This window comes from Pipistrellus kuhlii, unplaced genomic scaffold (genome assembly GCF_014108245.1).
Source record: "Pipistrellus kuhlii isolate mPipKuh1 unplaced genomic scaffold, mPipKuh1.p scaffold_m20_p_53, whole genome shotgun sequence".
Lineage (NCBI taxonomy): Eukaryota > Metazoa > Chordata > Mammalia > Chiroptera > Vespertilionidae > Pipistrellus > Pipistrellus kuhlii.
In genome coordinates this window covers 1680534-1695263 of record NW_023425555.1, presented here as the reverse complement: position 1 = coordinate 1695263, position 14730 = coordinate 1680534, and the positions used below count along the sequence as shown (strand labels likewise).

Below are 14730 nucleotides of genomic sequence, written 5' to 3'. Positions count from 1 at the left end.
CCGTAGGGGGCAGAGGGGACTGACGTCTCCTTGGCACTGGCAGCATGCCAGCCCTCAGGACAGAGCTCTGAGCGAAGCCAACCCATGCCTGCCCTCGGGGGCTCACAGCCAAGCAGGACAGACAAGCCCTAAGCACGCCAGGAGGCTGGTGTGGAGGGAGGGGAGCCGTCAGGGGGCCGGAGCCGGAGAAGGCATCTGACGTGGAGGCCTGGACCTCAGCAAGCATGAGGCCTTGGCTTGGGCGAAGGGTGAGCTCTCCTGCGCAGAGGAACCAGGGAGCCCCAGAGAGCCCCTTTGCTGCCTGCAGGGCAGCCACGCTCTGCCAGGCCTCCCCGTGCCCGGAGCCTGCACCTGCCACGCTGAGCCACCTCTGTCACCGGGCTCCTGTGCCAGCCCGGCCAGAGGACATCTTACCCCCCCCTCCGCCCGCCTACCCCTGCTCCCCGCCCCCCCGCCCAGTGAAGCTGGACGTGAAAGGTGACTCTGGCAGCCGCCATCGGCCTCTGCATCTCTTCCTGGCGCCAGGAGGATTCCCAGGCCTTGGCCAGGGCCAGCGGGTCAGAGCCTCAGGGGAGGGGACGCCGGGAGCTGAGAGGGACGGAGGGACAGGGCAGGAGTGGACGAGGCGTCGTGGACGGTGGTGTCAGGGGTGGGACAGGAGCCGAAGCAGAGGCCCACGGGCCACGTGTCTGAACGTCGCAGTTAAAAATCAAACTGTTCAGCACAGTGCACTCTGCCCTCCAACCTTGATCTGTTCGCCTTCGTAACAGCCTCGGAGTTCCCACCTCATATCCAGCTCCATCCGTGGCCCCAGAGAGGGTGAGGACAGCACGTGGGCAGAGGCCGGCCATGGCCTGAGGCTGTGAGAGAGGGACACGGGGCTCCGTGCGGCCTTGGAGGGGCACATGGGGACCCCTGGGGACCCCTTGCTCCGTGCCCTGTGTCCCATTTCACTGATGGGGAGACTGAGGTTTGGAGCCAGTGGTAAGAGAACCCAGACGTAGCGCCGGGTGGAAGGACGGGGAATGTCCGGGGTGGCTGCGGCCTAGTGTGGAGCAGGGCCCCTGGGTGTGGGCGGGCGAGGGGCCGCCTGTGTCTCTCTGAGCCTCAGTTTCCTCCCGCTGAAGGCAGGGGCCCTGCTCACACCGGCCCCACAGCCCGGCCGGCATCAGCCAAGGGGCAGGTTTCTTAAACAGCTTGATGGAGGCACAGCTCACGTGCGGGAGATTCGCCCGTTCCGGGGCGCAGCTCGGTGGTTCTGAGCATCCTCCGGCGCTTGCAGCCATCAGCACATCTAAGTTTAGAGCTTCCTCGCCCAGGAAGAAGCCTCGCGAGGCTGCGGGTTTGAGAGCCGGCAGCACCCCCGGCCGGCGGTCAGCCGCCCCCCGGCGTTCGCCATGGTGATTATTCTCAGGGACGACATGTTTACTTGGTGGCCCAGGTGCGAGGGGGGTGGCTGCGTTGTCATTTTAAAACATTTTAATATATTTTCTGAATATTTTATTGACTTGATTGGGTGACATTGGCTGATGACATCATAGAGGTTTCAGGGTACAATTCTATAACACATCATCTGTACATTGTAGTCTGTGTTCACCGCCCCAAAGTCAAGTTTCCTTCCATCACCATTTATCTCCACTTCCGATATATATATATATAATGTAATATATATATATTATACATTAATATATTTTATTGATTGTTTACAGAGAGGAAGGGAGAGGGACAGAGAGTCAGAAACATTGATGAGAGAGAATCATCAATCAGCTGCCTCTTGCACAACCCCTACTGGGGATGTGCCCGCAACCAAGGTACATGCCCTTGGTTGGAATCGAGCCCTTGGTTGGAATCGAACCCGTGACCCTTCAGTCCGCAGGCCGACACTCTATCCACTGAGCCAAACTGGTTTCGGCAAGATATATTTTTATTGATTTCAGAGAGGAAGGGAGAGGGGGAGAGAGATAGAAACATCAATGATGAAAGAGAACCGTGGATCGGCTGCCTCCTGCCTACACTGAGGATCAAGCCCGAAACCCGGGCCTGTGCCCTGGCCAGGAAGCGAACCCTGACCTCCTGGTTCATAGGTCAACGCTCAACCGCTGAGCCACGCCGGCCGGGCTGAATATTTTTTAAAGGGAGAACATAATATTTTTAAAATTAGGAGCACAAGAGAAATCTACTTCCATTTTGAAATTATAAAATCATCAATACCAAGGAAGAAAGGAAGGAAGGAAGGAGGGAGGGAGGGAGGAGGGAGGAAGGAGGGAGGGAGGGAGGAGGGAGGGAGGGAGGAGGGAGAGAGAGAGGAAGGAAGGAAGGAAGGAAGGAAGGAAGGAAGGAAAGAAAGGAGGGAGGGAGGGAAGGAGGGAGGAGGGAAGGAGGATGGAGGGAGGAATGAAGGAAGGAAGGAAGGAAGGAAGGAAGGAAGGAAGGAAGGAAGGAAGGAAAGGAGGGAGGGAGGGAGGGAGGGAGGGAGGAGGGAGGGAGGGAGGAGGGAAGGAGGAGGGAGGGAAGGAAAGAAGGGAAGGGAGGAAGGTGGGAAGGCACAGGGGGAGGAGAGAGCACAGGTTTTCTTTGCCAGAGAAGAGGGTTGATGGAGAGACGCCGGAACTTGGAGTCGGAGACCGCCCCCCCGTCACCACTCGCACTAGGATCTTGGGCAACAGCTTCCCTTTTTCATTTCCCAGTTTTGTGTGTTTTTAATTTCAAGGAAAGTGGTTTTAAATCTAATACTATTACATGCAATGAACATTAAAGTCTCAAGGAAAACGATTTTAAATATGATAACGTTACATGCAATAGACACCAGTTATTGGGGAAAAATTCCCTTACATCTAATAAGGTCACAGGCGATAGACATTAGCATTTCCACGCATCCCTTTCTGGGCCTCGGTTTCCCCACCGTGCAGTGAGAGCGATGGTGGGAACCTGGAGGAGCTCATCTTCAGTCAGGGCGCTGGGCGTGCCCGGAGGTGCCAGGCTCCGTGCCCGTGCTGGGGACGTGGTGGCGAACAGGACCAGCCCCGTCCCCGCTCTCAGGACAGCAGGACAGGAGGGAACGCCGGGGCGGCCTCCGCGGTGTGGGCGCCCGGCCGGGCGGGAGCCGAGAGCGGCTTGTAGCCCGAGGCAGCCTCACCTCCTCCGCCTGTGTTTCTTGGCCCACCTCCACCCTCCCTCCACCCGCTCCCTGCCTTAGGGAAGCCTCGGAGCCCGCTGGGCCTCTGGGCCCCCCCTTCCTGGGGCAAATCTGGCTGGAAATATCCCAGCCCACTGTCCCAGCCTGCCCCCTGGAGGCCCACCTGCCAGCCCCCTCCCTGCCACTCCCTTGGGTGACCTGGTTGCGGGAGTCCAGCCTGTGTTCTCAGCAAGTTATCAGACGTTATCGTCCTCACGGCTACCATTTATCAGGCATTATCTTTTTTTTTTTTTTTAATATATTTTATTGATTTTTTGCAGAGAGGGAGAGGGAGAGAGGGTCAGAAACGTCGATAAGAGAGAAACATCAACAAGCTGCCTCCTGCACAGCCCCTACTGGGGATGTGCCCACAACCAGGGTTCATGCCCTTGACCGGAATCGAGCCTGGGACCCTTCAGTCTGCAGGCCGACGCTCTATCCACTGAGCCACACCGGTTAGGGCTATCAGGCACTATCTTACATAAGCCTCACAGCAGCCCATTTTGCTGATGCGGACACTGAGGCTCAGAGAGGGATGGTCACTGAAGCCACACGGCTCCTCAGCGGCAGCTCTGACCTTCAATGCCAGGCCTGCCCGACACCAGAGCCTGGGAAACAGGAGACTAAGGATGGCCGCCGCTGGGTCCCCGCCAGGCCCAGCCTGGCGCTCTCCGGCATGGTCTGCACCCAGCGGGATCTGGGGGCCGGGACCCCGAGCCCTGGGCCAGACCTCAGGCTCCGGAGCAGGGGGACCTTTCGCATGCTTCCTCCAGACCCCCCTGGGTGGCGGTGCCCAAGGAGAGGGAGCGTGTGGCGTTGGGAGGTCCTGGGAGGGGTTAATTCCGTCCTGCCTCCCGGTGCTGCAGGCTTGAAGGTGCCTCTGCAGATGGCGAGGCGAGGCGAGGCCTCCCTGGGAAACCGCCATCTGCCCATGAGCAGGGAGAGCTGGCACCATCCGGCCCGCCCACACGGCCACGAGGCTGGTGGGCCCCGCACACTTCTCTCTGGGCACCTGCTCTGTCCTCCCGCAGGCGAGCCGGGAGCTGGGCGGGAGGTGCAGGGGCGGCACTGGCTGGAGGCTGGATCAGGCCTGAGTCCCCAGGAAGGAGGCGATATACCTATATGTTTATTGATCTTAGAGAGGAAGGGAGAGAGAAACATCAATGAGGAGAGAGAATCATTGATCGGTTGCCTCTGCACACCCTACCCCCCATCCCCACCTTGGGAATTGAGCCTGCAACCCGGGCATGTGCCCTGATTGGGAATCGAACTGTGACCTCTTGGTTCAGAGGTCGACGCTCTGAACCACACCGACCACTGAGCCACACTGGCCGGGTGTGATAGAGGACTCTTAACCAGAGAGCCCAGGGGCAGTGTGTCCAGGGGAAAGGCTGGAGCTGAGGAGCTGCCAGGCCTGAGCTGTGCCGCCTCCTTTGAGTTGCCAGAGCACCTACTATGTGCTGAGCCTGGGCTAGCGAGGGAATCCGGCCGGGAGCGAGGCAGTCTGTCTAGACCTGGGAACCAGCAGGCACTCTTCGCTGCCCGTCCAGGTCCAGGGGGGGCTGAGAAACAGGCCACTCACCGTACCCCCGCAGCGGGGAAGGGGGGGGATAGTCGGTGCAGGACGCCTGGTTTAGATGACACTGGCTCACAGCTGAGGACGTGAGATCCAGAGAGTGAAGCAACCTGCCCAGGGCCACCAGGCTCGGGAATGGCCAAGCGGGATTCGAACCCAGAGCCTCGGCCTGGCACTGGCCCTTACCACTAAGCCAGTGACCCTTAAACTTGGAGGGGATCATGAAAATCGCATGGAGACCGTGTTTATTTGGGGGTGGAGGGTCATGTTTAAAATCCAGATTCTCGCCGAAACCGGTTTGGCTCAGTGGATAGAGTGTCGGTCTGCGGATTCAAGAGTCCCAGGTTCGATTCCGTTCGGGGGCATGTACCTTGGTTGCGGGCACATCCCCGGTAGAGGGTGTGCAGGAGGCAGCTGGTCGATATTTCTCTCTCTCATTGATGTTTTTAGCTCTCTATCCCTCTCCCTTCCTCTCTGTAAAAAATCAATAAAATATTTTTTTTTAAATAAAATAAAATCCAGATTCTCTCCTCCCCTCTCCTGCACCCCGCCCATGAGATGCCAACGCAGCACGTCTGAGGAGGCAGCATTTTAACAAACTGCCCCGGGAATCCTGACGCAGCCCGGAGAGGGCCTCGCTCGCTCGGAGAGCCTGGGCCATGGCAGAGCCGGGCCCGCCCCACCCAGGCACCCCTCCCACCGGGCCCGGGAGATGCTGGTCTGAGGGGCTCAGCTCCCACACGTGGCCCTGCCCTCTAATCTCTCCCGTAAGCTGCTTGTCCTCTAAGTAGCCCTGGGGAGCCAGTGACCTGGGGCCGCCTGGCCCAGACCCCTGACCACCCCCTCCAGCCGAGCCCGGGGCTCCCACACTCCCTCCGCCCCTCGGGCCAGCCGGGGCTCCGTGGGCCCATCTGCGTGGGGTGAGGCCTCTGAGGGAAGAGCTCCAGGGAAAGTCCATGTCTCTGGGTGGGGGGTTCTCTGTGGGGAGTCCCATCCTTTCCAGCCCCTCCTGAAGTTTCCATGGCAACTCCTGTTGCCATGGTATTGCTGGGTGCAGAGCTAGTGCAGAAGCTGGTGGACCCCAGGCCCGCCTCCCCACCCTAAGCTCTATAAAAATAGATGTCCTGCCGAAACCGGTTTGGCTCAGTGGTAGAGCATCGGCCTGCGGACTGAAAGGTCCCGGGTTCGATTCCGGCCAAGAGCATGTACCTCGGTTGCGGGCACATCCCCAGTAGAGGGTGTGCAAGAGGCAACTGGTCGATGTTTCTCTCTCATCGATGTTTCTGACTCTCTATCCCTCTCCCCTTCCTCTCTGTAAAAAAAACCAATAAAATATATATTTTTTAAAATAAAAAATAAATAAATAAAAATAGATGTCCTATCTTCACCACCCTGGGAGATCCCAAATACTAGGGGGTCACCCTCCCACAGGCGTCAGTAAGGGGCGGGAAAGACAGAGACAGGCCCCCCCCTCCCCCTGGTAATCACCCCTTCTCTGTGCTGCCAGGTGCACCCCCGCTCCGGCAGACATCACACTGCATTGCATTATCTGTTTACTCGCCTGTCTCTCCCACCAGTGCGAGCTCCTCGGGTGGGAGCTGTCTGACTCACCCCCTCCCGTCCCCAGGGCCCAGCCCTGGGCCTGGCACAGAGCAGCTGCTCCCAAATATGCCCCCGACGGAACTGAGCTGAGTTACGTAAGACGCCGAGCCTGGCTCCTGCTCCTCGGCTTTCGTGAGCCGCGGGGTCTGACAGGGAAGTTCCCGGCTCTGGGGTCCAGCAGACACTTGGTTTGGGTCCTGGTTCTGCCATCCCGACCCGGGTAACCCTGGGCGAGTCACCCCACGTCTGAGCCTCAGTTGTCTCGTCTGCAAAATGACCACTTCCTGCCCAGCCAGTGTGGCTCACTGGTGGAGCGCTGACCTAGGAACCTGGAAGTCACGGTTTGATTCCCGGTCAGGGCGCAGGCCCGCGCTGCAGGCTCGATCCCCAGGAGGGGGTGTGCAGGAGGCAGCCGATCGATGATTCTCTCATCATTAATGTTTCTCTCTCTCCCTCTCCTTTCCTCTCTGAAATCAATAAAATATATATTTTTAAATGATAATTTCCATACCAGAGCACTGTGTAGGGGAGTTGTGGTTTCAGTCAACACGAAGGGCCTCCTGAGTGCTGAGCCTTGTGCTGGGCATGGGGCACAGGGGTGGACGAAGCTCGCAAGCCGTGCCTGCTGAAGCTCGGGTTTGCAAAGGTGAACAGTCCTTGCCTGGCACCTGGAAATGATGACTAACGGCAGGCTTTCTCATCCTTCTTCTTCCTCATTAAATGGCTGGTTCCTCCCAGCAGCTTCTCATCTCCCCGGAGGAGGGGAGGGGCGAGGACAGGGATGGAGGAGGCCTCCCCAGGGCTCCCCAGGCCTTGTACCCAGGAGCCTGGGCCTACTCTGTTCCCCCCAGAACTCTGGGTACAGGAAGCGGGGTGAATCTAGGTCAGGCTCTGGGCTGGGGGGCAGGAGACCGGGGTTCCTGCTCTGGCTGTCCCAGCCCTGTATGACAGACACTGCCCCTCCCTGTGCCTCTCCATGGATGAGGGGGCTGAATGTAGTCCCTCAGGCTCCAGCCCGTTCCCCCCTTTTCGGGGTCCTGGGGGTGCCATGACTATGGGTTCCAACGGCCTGATCCCTGAGAGGCCTCCACCCTCGTGCTTGTGCCAGCCTGGGTGGGGCCAGGGGGTGGAGAGGGCAGGGAGGAGAAGAGCTGACTACACAGAGAGAATCTGCACCCAGGAGAGTTAGCCGAAAGCACTGCTGAGATTGACCCGAGCACAGGCAGATCCCCGGGGTGCAGACACCAGGTCTGGGCGCAGGGGGTGACTTGGGGACCCCCTCAGTCCAGTTCTTCTGGGGAGCTGGATCTGCATGGCACTGAAGGGCAGGGAGCTTCCACTGCAGAGTCAAACGGGTCTGCTCTGTTAGACACTGGCTGTGCAGCCTGAACAGCTCCAAGCCTCAGTTTCCCCATCTGTGAATGGGAATGCTGATAACACCTAATCCACGGGCTATTGTGTGGAGTCCATGAGAGACTGCCCACAGAAAGCCTGGCATGCCGTGGGCACTGAAGGAGCAGGAGTTCTTCTCCTTGCCTTCTACTTCCTCCCATCCCCCTCATCCTCACCCAGCCAGATGGGGCCGGGCAGGGGAAGTGAGACGCTGCCCATCCCCACGGCGGAAGGGAAGGGAGAAGGTGTGGCTCTGTGTCCTTGGGATCCACTCTGTGGCCACTGGGCCCTGATGCCTGTGGGGCGCCCTGCGCCTCCGTTCCTCTGGCTTGAATGGCAGTCGCCGGGTGGGGGCAGACCTGGGACAGGCCTGGGGACTTGGCCGGGTCTCCTGGCAGCTCAGATGCATGGATTCTGTGACCCAGGGAGCTGGGGGGCTCTTCCCCACCTTTCTCGGCTGCAGGCTGCCCCGAGCGACCTGAGGCCCTCGGGCTGAGGTATGGCAGGGAGAGGGAGCATTAGGGGAGTGCGGAGCTCCCAGTGGCAGGACAAGTGACCTCTCACCTCTAATTCACTGCAGAGACTTCCTGCCCCGAGGGTCTGGCATTGTCACCAGACGCCCCCTGGTCCTGCAGCTGGTCAATGCCACCACAGGTACGTGCCCTCCTCAGCCAGGCCGGCCTCTCCAGCTCCCACCCCAGCCCCAAGCAGAGGCCCAGCATAACCACTGAACTAGCTTGCCGGGTGACTGTGGGTGGGGCTCCGTTCCCCATCTGGACGGCGGGGATAACAATGCATAACAATGCATAACGGGCAGGAGGCGTTGTTATAGGGAGGGAGGAGGAGGCCGTGTTTGGGATGGGGTTCTCTTCCTGGTGGCAGGTGGGGCTATGGTGCTCCATCCCTCTCCCTCTCCAACACCTCCGCCCCCTCCCTGCCTCTGGAGCAGAATATGCCGAGTTCCTGCACTGCAAGGGGAAGAAGTTCACCGACTTCGAGGAGGTGCGCCTGGAGATCGAGGCGGAGACCGACCGGGTCACCGGCACCAACAAGGGCATCTCGCCGGTGCCCATCAACCTCCGCGTCTACTCGCCGCACGGTGAGACCTGCCAGGCCCGGCCTCTGGGGCTCCTTGGCTCAGCTCGCCCCTCAGGACCAATTTCTTGGCCCCACCCTTTTTCTGGCCACGCCCCCCGCCCCCACAGCTGCCCTCTGAGCATCCTATCCCAAGCCCCACCCACCTGTGACCACGCCCATCACTGACCACGCCCTCACCAGGCCACCCATTCAGCCCAGCGCCTTTCCCTAACCCCGCCCATCCGCGGCCACGCCCCCCGGGGAATCCTCTCTAGCCCCGCCCCGTTCCTGAAGCGGCCCCCAAACGGCCCTGCCATTCGCCCTGAGCCCGCCCTCTACCCGCCCCGCCCTGTCCAGTGCTGAACCTGACCCTGGTGGACCTGCCCGGCATGACCAAGGTCCCCGTGGGGGACCAGCCTGCGGACATCGAGTTCCAGATCCGGGACATGCTCATGCAGTTCGTCACCAAGGAGAACTGCCTCATCCTGGCCGTGTCCCCCGCCAACTCCGACCTGGCCAACTCCGACGCCCTCAAGATCGCCAAGGAGGTGGACCCCCAGGGTAAGCTCCCGCCCACAACCAGCGAAGGTTGGGGGTCTGGTGTCCCCCTTTGAAATGATGTTGGCCGCTCTGTGGAGAGGGAGTGGCGCAGGCAGTGGGTGCCGGAGGGAGTGGGGCGATGGGGCAGCCGGGTGGGAGTGGGAGAGCAGAGGGCCTCCTGCCTGAGGGCAAGGGCAGGTGTGGACAAGCCTCTCGTCGCTGCCCTCCAGGTCAGCGCACCATCGGGGTCATCACCAAGCTGGACCTGATGGACGAGGGCACCGACGCCCGCGATGTGCTGGAGAACAAGCTGCTGCCCCTGCGCAGAGGTAGTCCGCCCACACCCCCGCTCCTCTCCCTGCCCTCCCCCTTCACCCCCACCCCTCCAAGGCTGGTGGACCCTGACCTCGACCCCACCCACAGGCTACATCGGGGTGGTGAACCGGAGCCAGAAGGACATTGATGGCAAGAAGGACATCACGGCTGCCTTGGCCGCGGAGCGCAAGTTCTTCCTCTCCCACCCATCCTACCGCCACCTGGCTGACCGCATGGGCACGCCCTACCTGCAGAAGGTCCTCAACCAGGTAGGGGCTCAGGCCAGAATGAGATCAGATCTCTTAGGTGTGCTCTGTGAGGGTGACCAGCCGAGGTTAGCATCCCCATTATGCAGATAAACAAACTGAGACCCAGAAAGTAGAGGAGCTTGCCCACAGTCCCACAGCGAGGTGGCAACGGAGCTTTGCTGAACTGTCCCTGTCTGGGGCCTAGGAGGGGAGCCCTGGATCCCCCCAGGATGGAGGGAAGATCAAGATCTTGTGTGGAGGGTGGCACTGGCCATGGCTTGGGTCGGGAGGCCAGGACTGGCATGTATTGGAGCTGAAGACCTTGGTTCTTTCTGAAACGGGGGGGAGGGGACTGGTCTGGAAATGGGGATGGCCATCCCAGGGGCTCCCCTAGGATGTTTCGCCCTCTGGACTGGGGCTTTAAGAGCTGAAGCGTGTGTGTGTGTGTGTGTGTGTGTGTGTTGACAGGCGGAAGGCAATGGGGGGTACAGTGTGGCATGGAGCAGGATTTGGGAGTCTGGAGGCCACTGACCTGGGTTCCAACCTCAGCCTGTCACTCACCCACCGAGACTCTGTCCAGCTCTCTGAGCCTCTATCTCTGCACCTGTACATGGTGGTCATGGTGAGAAGACCCTGTCTCATCGGGTCACTGTGCAGGTTCAGGGAGGTACTGAGTCTGAGGACCTAGCCAGAGTGAGCCCCAGGGCTTGAGAAGGGGCAGCCTGCCTGTCACCCCTGCCCCTGCTGCATTCTTTCAAATCCTCACCCGAGGACATGTTTTCATTGTTTTTTTTTTATTTTATGTTTTTATTGATTTTTTTAGAGAGAGAGGAAGGGAGAGGGATAATACCATACAGTGGTCTTCAAACTTCTCTCATTATGAGAATCACCTGGTGGAGTTGTTAAAACACAGATTCCCGGATCCCAACTATAAGAAGTGCTATCAGGAATCTGTGTTTTAACACCTCCACCAGGTGATTCTCACAATGAGAGAAGTTTGAAGACCCCTGCCATAGAAACATTCATGAGAGGGAAACATCACTGATCAGCTGCCTCCTGCACACCCCCTACTTGGGATGGAGCCCACAACCTTGGCGTGTGCCCTGACCAGGAATCAAACCAGTGACCTCTTGGTTCATGGGTTGATACTCAGCCACTGAGCTACACCGGCCAGTTGTTTTCATTTATTTTAGAGAGAGAGGGAGAGGGAGAAAGAGAGAGAAAAAAAACCTGGATGTGAGAGAAAAACACTGATCGGTTGCCTCCTGTACCCACTCCGACTAGGGATTGAACCCGAGACCCTTCCATGTGCCGGCCGGCATGGCCACGGGTAAACCTGAGAGGGGGCGGGGAAGGACGGAGAAGTCAGACAAGAGAATAAAGCTGGGGCGAGGTGGGACGTTGCCCTCTCTGATGGAGAGGCAGCGCCATGGCCTGCAAGCTGAGTCTTTATTTTACAGCCAGATTCCACGAGGCAAAGTAAGGGTGTGGTCAGATGTTTACAGCGTTCTTGTGGGTTTCAAATCTACCCGATTACATGCACCTGGTCAAGCTTTGGTCACTAGCTGCACCTCCCTCAGCCCATATCCCTCAGCCACGTGGGACCACCGGTTCGGACCATAAGACTAAGCTTTCAACGATAGGCTTCGGCTCTGATTGTGCTGGGCTTGCCTGTGGCTTTGCCATGAGAGGACCGAGCCCTCTCATTAGTCTCAGGCTTGAACCTGTCCAAACGCTGTAGCCGCTCTCCACACTTGTCTATGAGGCTCCAATCAACTAGCCACCCGGCCAGGGCGCCCCTGATACATTTTGTGTGGCCCTCATGATATTTGAAAATACTGAATTAGCCAAGCCTGGTTGTCGTGGCTCAGCAATTTGAGCATTGACCTAGGAGCCAGGAGGCCGAGGTTCGATACCCCATCAGGACACGTGCCTGGGTTGCGGGCTCCATCCTCAGTGGATGATTCAATAAAAAATATTTTTTAAAATATTTCAGTAATAAATAAATAAACCAGCCAAAAAGCAGGCAATCTCAAATAAAACCTGGATTTCTGCTTCTTTGACAATTGAGTTCCTCACTCAGTCATTCAATGAACACACCTCCGCGAGGGACCGCTGTGTGCCAGGCCCTGCCCTCAGACAGCCTTGGTTCTGGTGGGCAGGGCCAGGGCCGCTCTTTAGCTCACCACCTCCCCACAGCCACAGCCCCCCTGGCATCCTGACCCCGTGGGCATTTGGGATTTGTGACCTGTGACCTTGGCCTTAACCCTTGTCTCCCACCCCCACCCCCAGCAACTGACGAACCACATCCGAGACACCCTGCCTGGGCTGCGGAACAAGCTGCAGAGCCAGCTGCTGTCCATCGAGAAGGAGGTGGACGAGTACAAGAACTTCCGTCCGGACGACCCGGCGCGCAAGACCAAGGCCCTGCTGCAGTGAGGGTCTCCCCGGCTCTCCACGCCCCTGCCCCAGACTCTCCTCTCCCGGGCCCCTCCGCTGGGCCCTGCGCCCCCTCAGGCCGCCCCGCTCTCCCCGCAGGATGGTCCAGCAGTTCGCCGTGGACTTTGAGAAGCGCATCGAGGGCTCGGGGGACCAGATCGACACCTACGAGCTGTCGGGGGGAGCTCGCATCAACCGCATCTTCCATGAGCGCTTCCCCTTCGAGCTGGTCAAGGTGGGAAGGCTCCCCGGGGCCGGGAGGGGCGCTCAGGGTCCAGGGGCCAGCCCCGGGAGTGGGCGGGCCCCATCCTGACCTCCCAGGTATCGGGACAGGCCCTGACGGGCCGCCTCTCCATCTCCTGCGCAGATGGAGTTTGACGAGAAGGAGCTGCGCAGGGAGATCAGCTATGCCATCAAGAACATCCATGGCATCAGGCACGTATTGGGCCCGGGGGGGGGGGGGGGCGAGCCCCAGAAGGCAGGGGGTCCTGTGCAGAGGCACGGGGGGTGATGAAGTGAGCCTCCCGCAGGAAAGACCGAGAGCCCTGGTCCCCTATCCCCTCGACCCCGACTTTCTGGCTCCCAGTTCTGACGCTCCGCCCCAGGGCCTACCCATTTCCTGGAGAGAACTGGGAGCTGTCCACCCTGGGTGGGCAGGGAGCCCAGGCTCAGAGGGTGCCACCTGGCCCCTGTGGCCTGGGCTCTGCCCAGCTCGTCCAGCCTCCAGGAAATGGGTAGGCCCTGGGGCGGTGTCCCGGGATTGGCCTGTGTCCTTTTAGGACCGAATGGGGCCTCTCAACCCTCCAGACCCTCCACAGTCCCAGGATCCCTTCGTGGGCCCCATTGTACCCCACTTCTCACCTCCTAGCCTTCTTGCTCACCCCAGGCCTGCGAGGCCGGAAGGGGCTGGGAAATAGACTGTTTCTTAAAAGCTTAGACCCCTTCGGGGACCCAGATCCTCACAACAAGGACGTTTACACACCTGCTCTATGCCGGGCAGGGAGAGACCAGGTTGCCCTGCTTTCAAGCAAGTTCAATTCCAGGTTTGGCAGGGAATTTACAGACTGACAAGTGCATTGGCCGGGGCACAGAAAAAAAAGGAATCTCTCCTAGTCCTAAAATAAAACGCTCTGTTCCTGGAAAGGCTGTTAAAGAGACCCAGCTCAGCAGTCCTGCCACAGAAGCTTGTGTGTGAACAGAATCGTAAGAGGAAGCAAGGCACGGAGGCAGACAGAAGCAGCCCTTGTCTTGTCCCAGAGAGTCCCTCCGCCCATTTTACAGATGGGGACGCTGAGGCCCAGAGAGGGGGAGGGGGCCCGAGGGCAGAGCTGGGGGGGGGGAGGGGGCCCTCCTGGCAGGAGCTGGCCGGTGACCCTGCCCTTCTCCCGCCCCGGGCGCTCAGAACCGGGCTCTTCACCCCGGACATGGCCTTTGAGACCATTGTGAAAAAGCAGGTGAAGAAGATCCGAGAACCGTGTCTCAAGTGTGTGGACATGGTTATCTCGGAGCTAATCAACACCGTTAGACAGTGCACCAAGAAGGTAACCCGCGCCCGCCAGCCCCCGCCTCTGCCCCGCCCCGCACTGCTGCCAGCGCCCCTCCCCACGCCCCCTGCCTCCCTGGTAGCATGTCCAGACCTCGGCGGGGTGAGAAAGGCTGGCCACCACACACCTGAGAGGGGGGCTCTCTCAGGGGCCTCACCCACCCTCCTGGCCCCCCGGGCCAGCACACCAAGGGATTAGGCGCCCGTGAGATGGCGATGATCGTGGCTAATTACCCTGAGAGCCCACCGAGAGCTCCCCAGCTCAGGGAGAACAGGGCTGAGGGGACCCTGCGCCCTCTCTCTGCCCTCAGGGGTGCGCCCCCTTTGGGGGCTCCATGGAGGGGTCTTGGGGAAGCCTGGCCCCGGAGACAGTGGAGGGACAGGACCTTCTTAGGTGCTGCTCTAGGGGCCTGGTCAGCCAGAGAGGTCCCCTGACCCCCGTGTCCTTCATTCCCCCCCCCATTCCCACCCCACCCTCACGCAGGACCTCCCCCCCCCCCCCAGGACCTTCGCCTTCCCTTCCATCACATCTCCTTCCAGAGACAGCGCCCTCCCATCTGCCATGCCACCTGAGCCGGCAGCACCACCCGGGAGGGCAGGCAGGCCGGCAGGACGCCCCTTTCACAACGGGGAAGCCGAGGCTCAGCACAGCCAGGCCCCGTTAGCTAGGAGGTGGCAGAGCTGTTTCTGTAAGCCAAGGCTTTGACTCCAAGCCCAGTGCTCATTCTATCCCACCCCCAGCTCCCTTCCTCTCCTCTCCCCACTGCTGGCCACGCCCCTCTCTCTCACCGCCTCCACTCTCTCTGTCTTTCCTCTCCTCTCT

The 14730-nt window shown here is 59.9% G+C and overlaps 1 protein-coding gene across 23 annotated transcripts in view; it reads left to right on the top strand.

The window, feature by feature from the left end:
• The window catches only part of DNM1 (dynamin 1), a 44857-nt gene that overhangs the window by 4646 nt on the left and 25481 nt on the right, over positions 1 to 14730 (top strand). For 19 of the 23 annotated variants that reach the window (XR_004984094.2, XR_006740156.1, XR_004984092.2 and 16 more), the window contains exons 2-10: positions 8326 to 8399; positions 8695 to 8844; positions 9180 to 9383; positions 9593 to 9691; positions 9786 to 9946; positions 12218 to 12360; positions 12464 to 12599; positions 12732 to 12799; positions 13767 to 13905. Coding sequence is in view for 15 of the 23 variants with exons in the window: in XM_036416147.2 (XP_036272040.1) it covers positions 8326 to 8399; positions 8695 to 8844; positions 9180 to 9383; positions 9593 to 9691; positions 9786 to 9946; positions 12218 to 12360; positions 12464 to 12599; positions 12732 to 12799; positions 13767 to 13905 (1174 nt within the window). In the remaining 8 variants the exon portion in view is untranslated. The remainder of the gene's footprint in view (positions 1 to 8325; positions 8400 to 8694; positions 8845 to 9179; positions 9384 to 9592; positions 9692 to 9785; positions 9947 to 12217; positions 12361 to 12463; positions 12600 to 12731; positions 12800 to 13766; positions 13906 to 14730) is intronic. The other 4 variants (XM_036416148.2, XM_036416145.2, XM_036416142.2 and 1 more) reach the window with 1 other exon arrangement.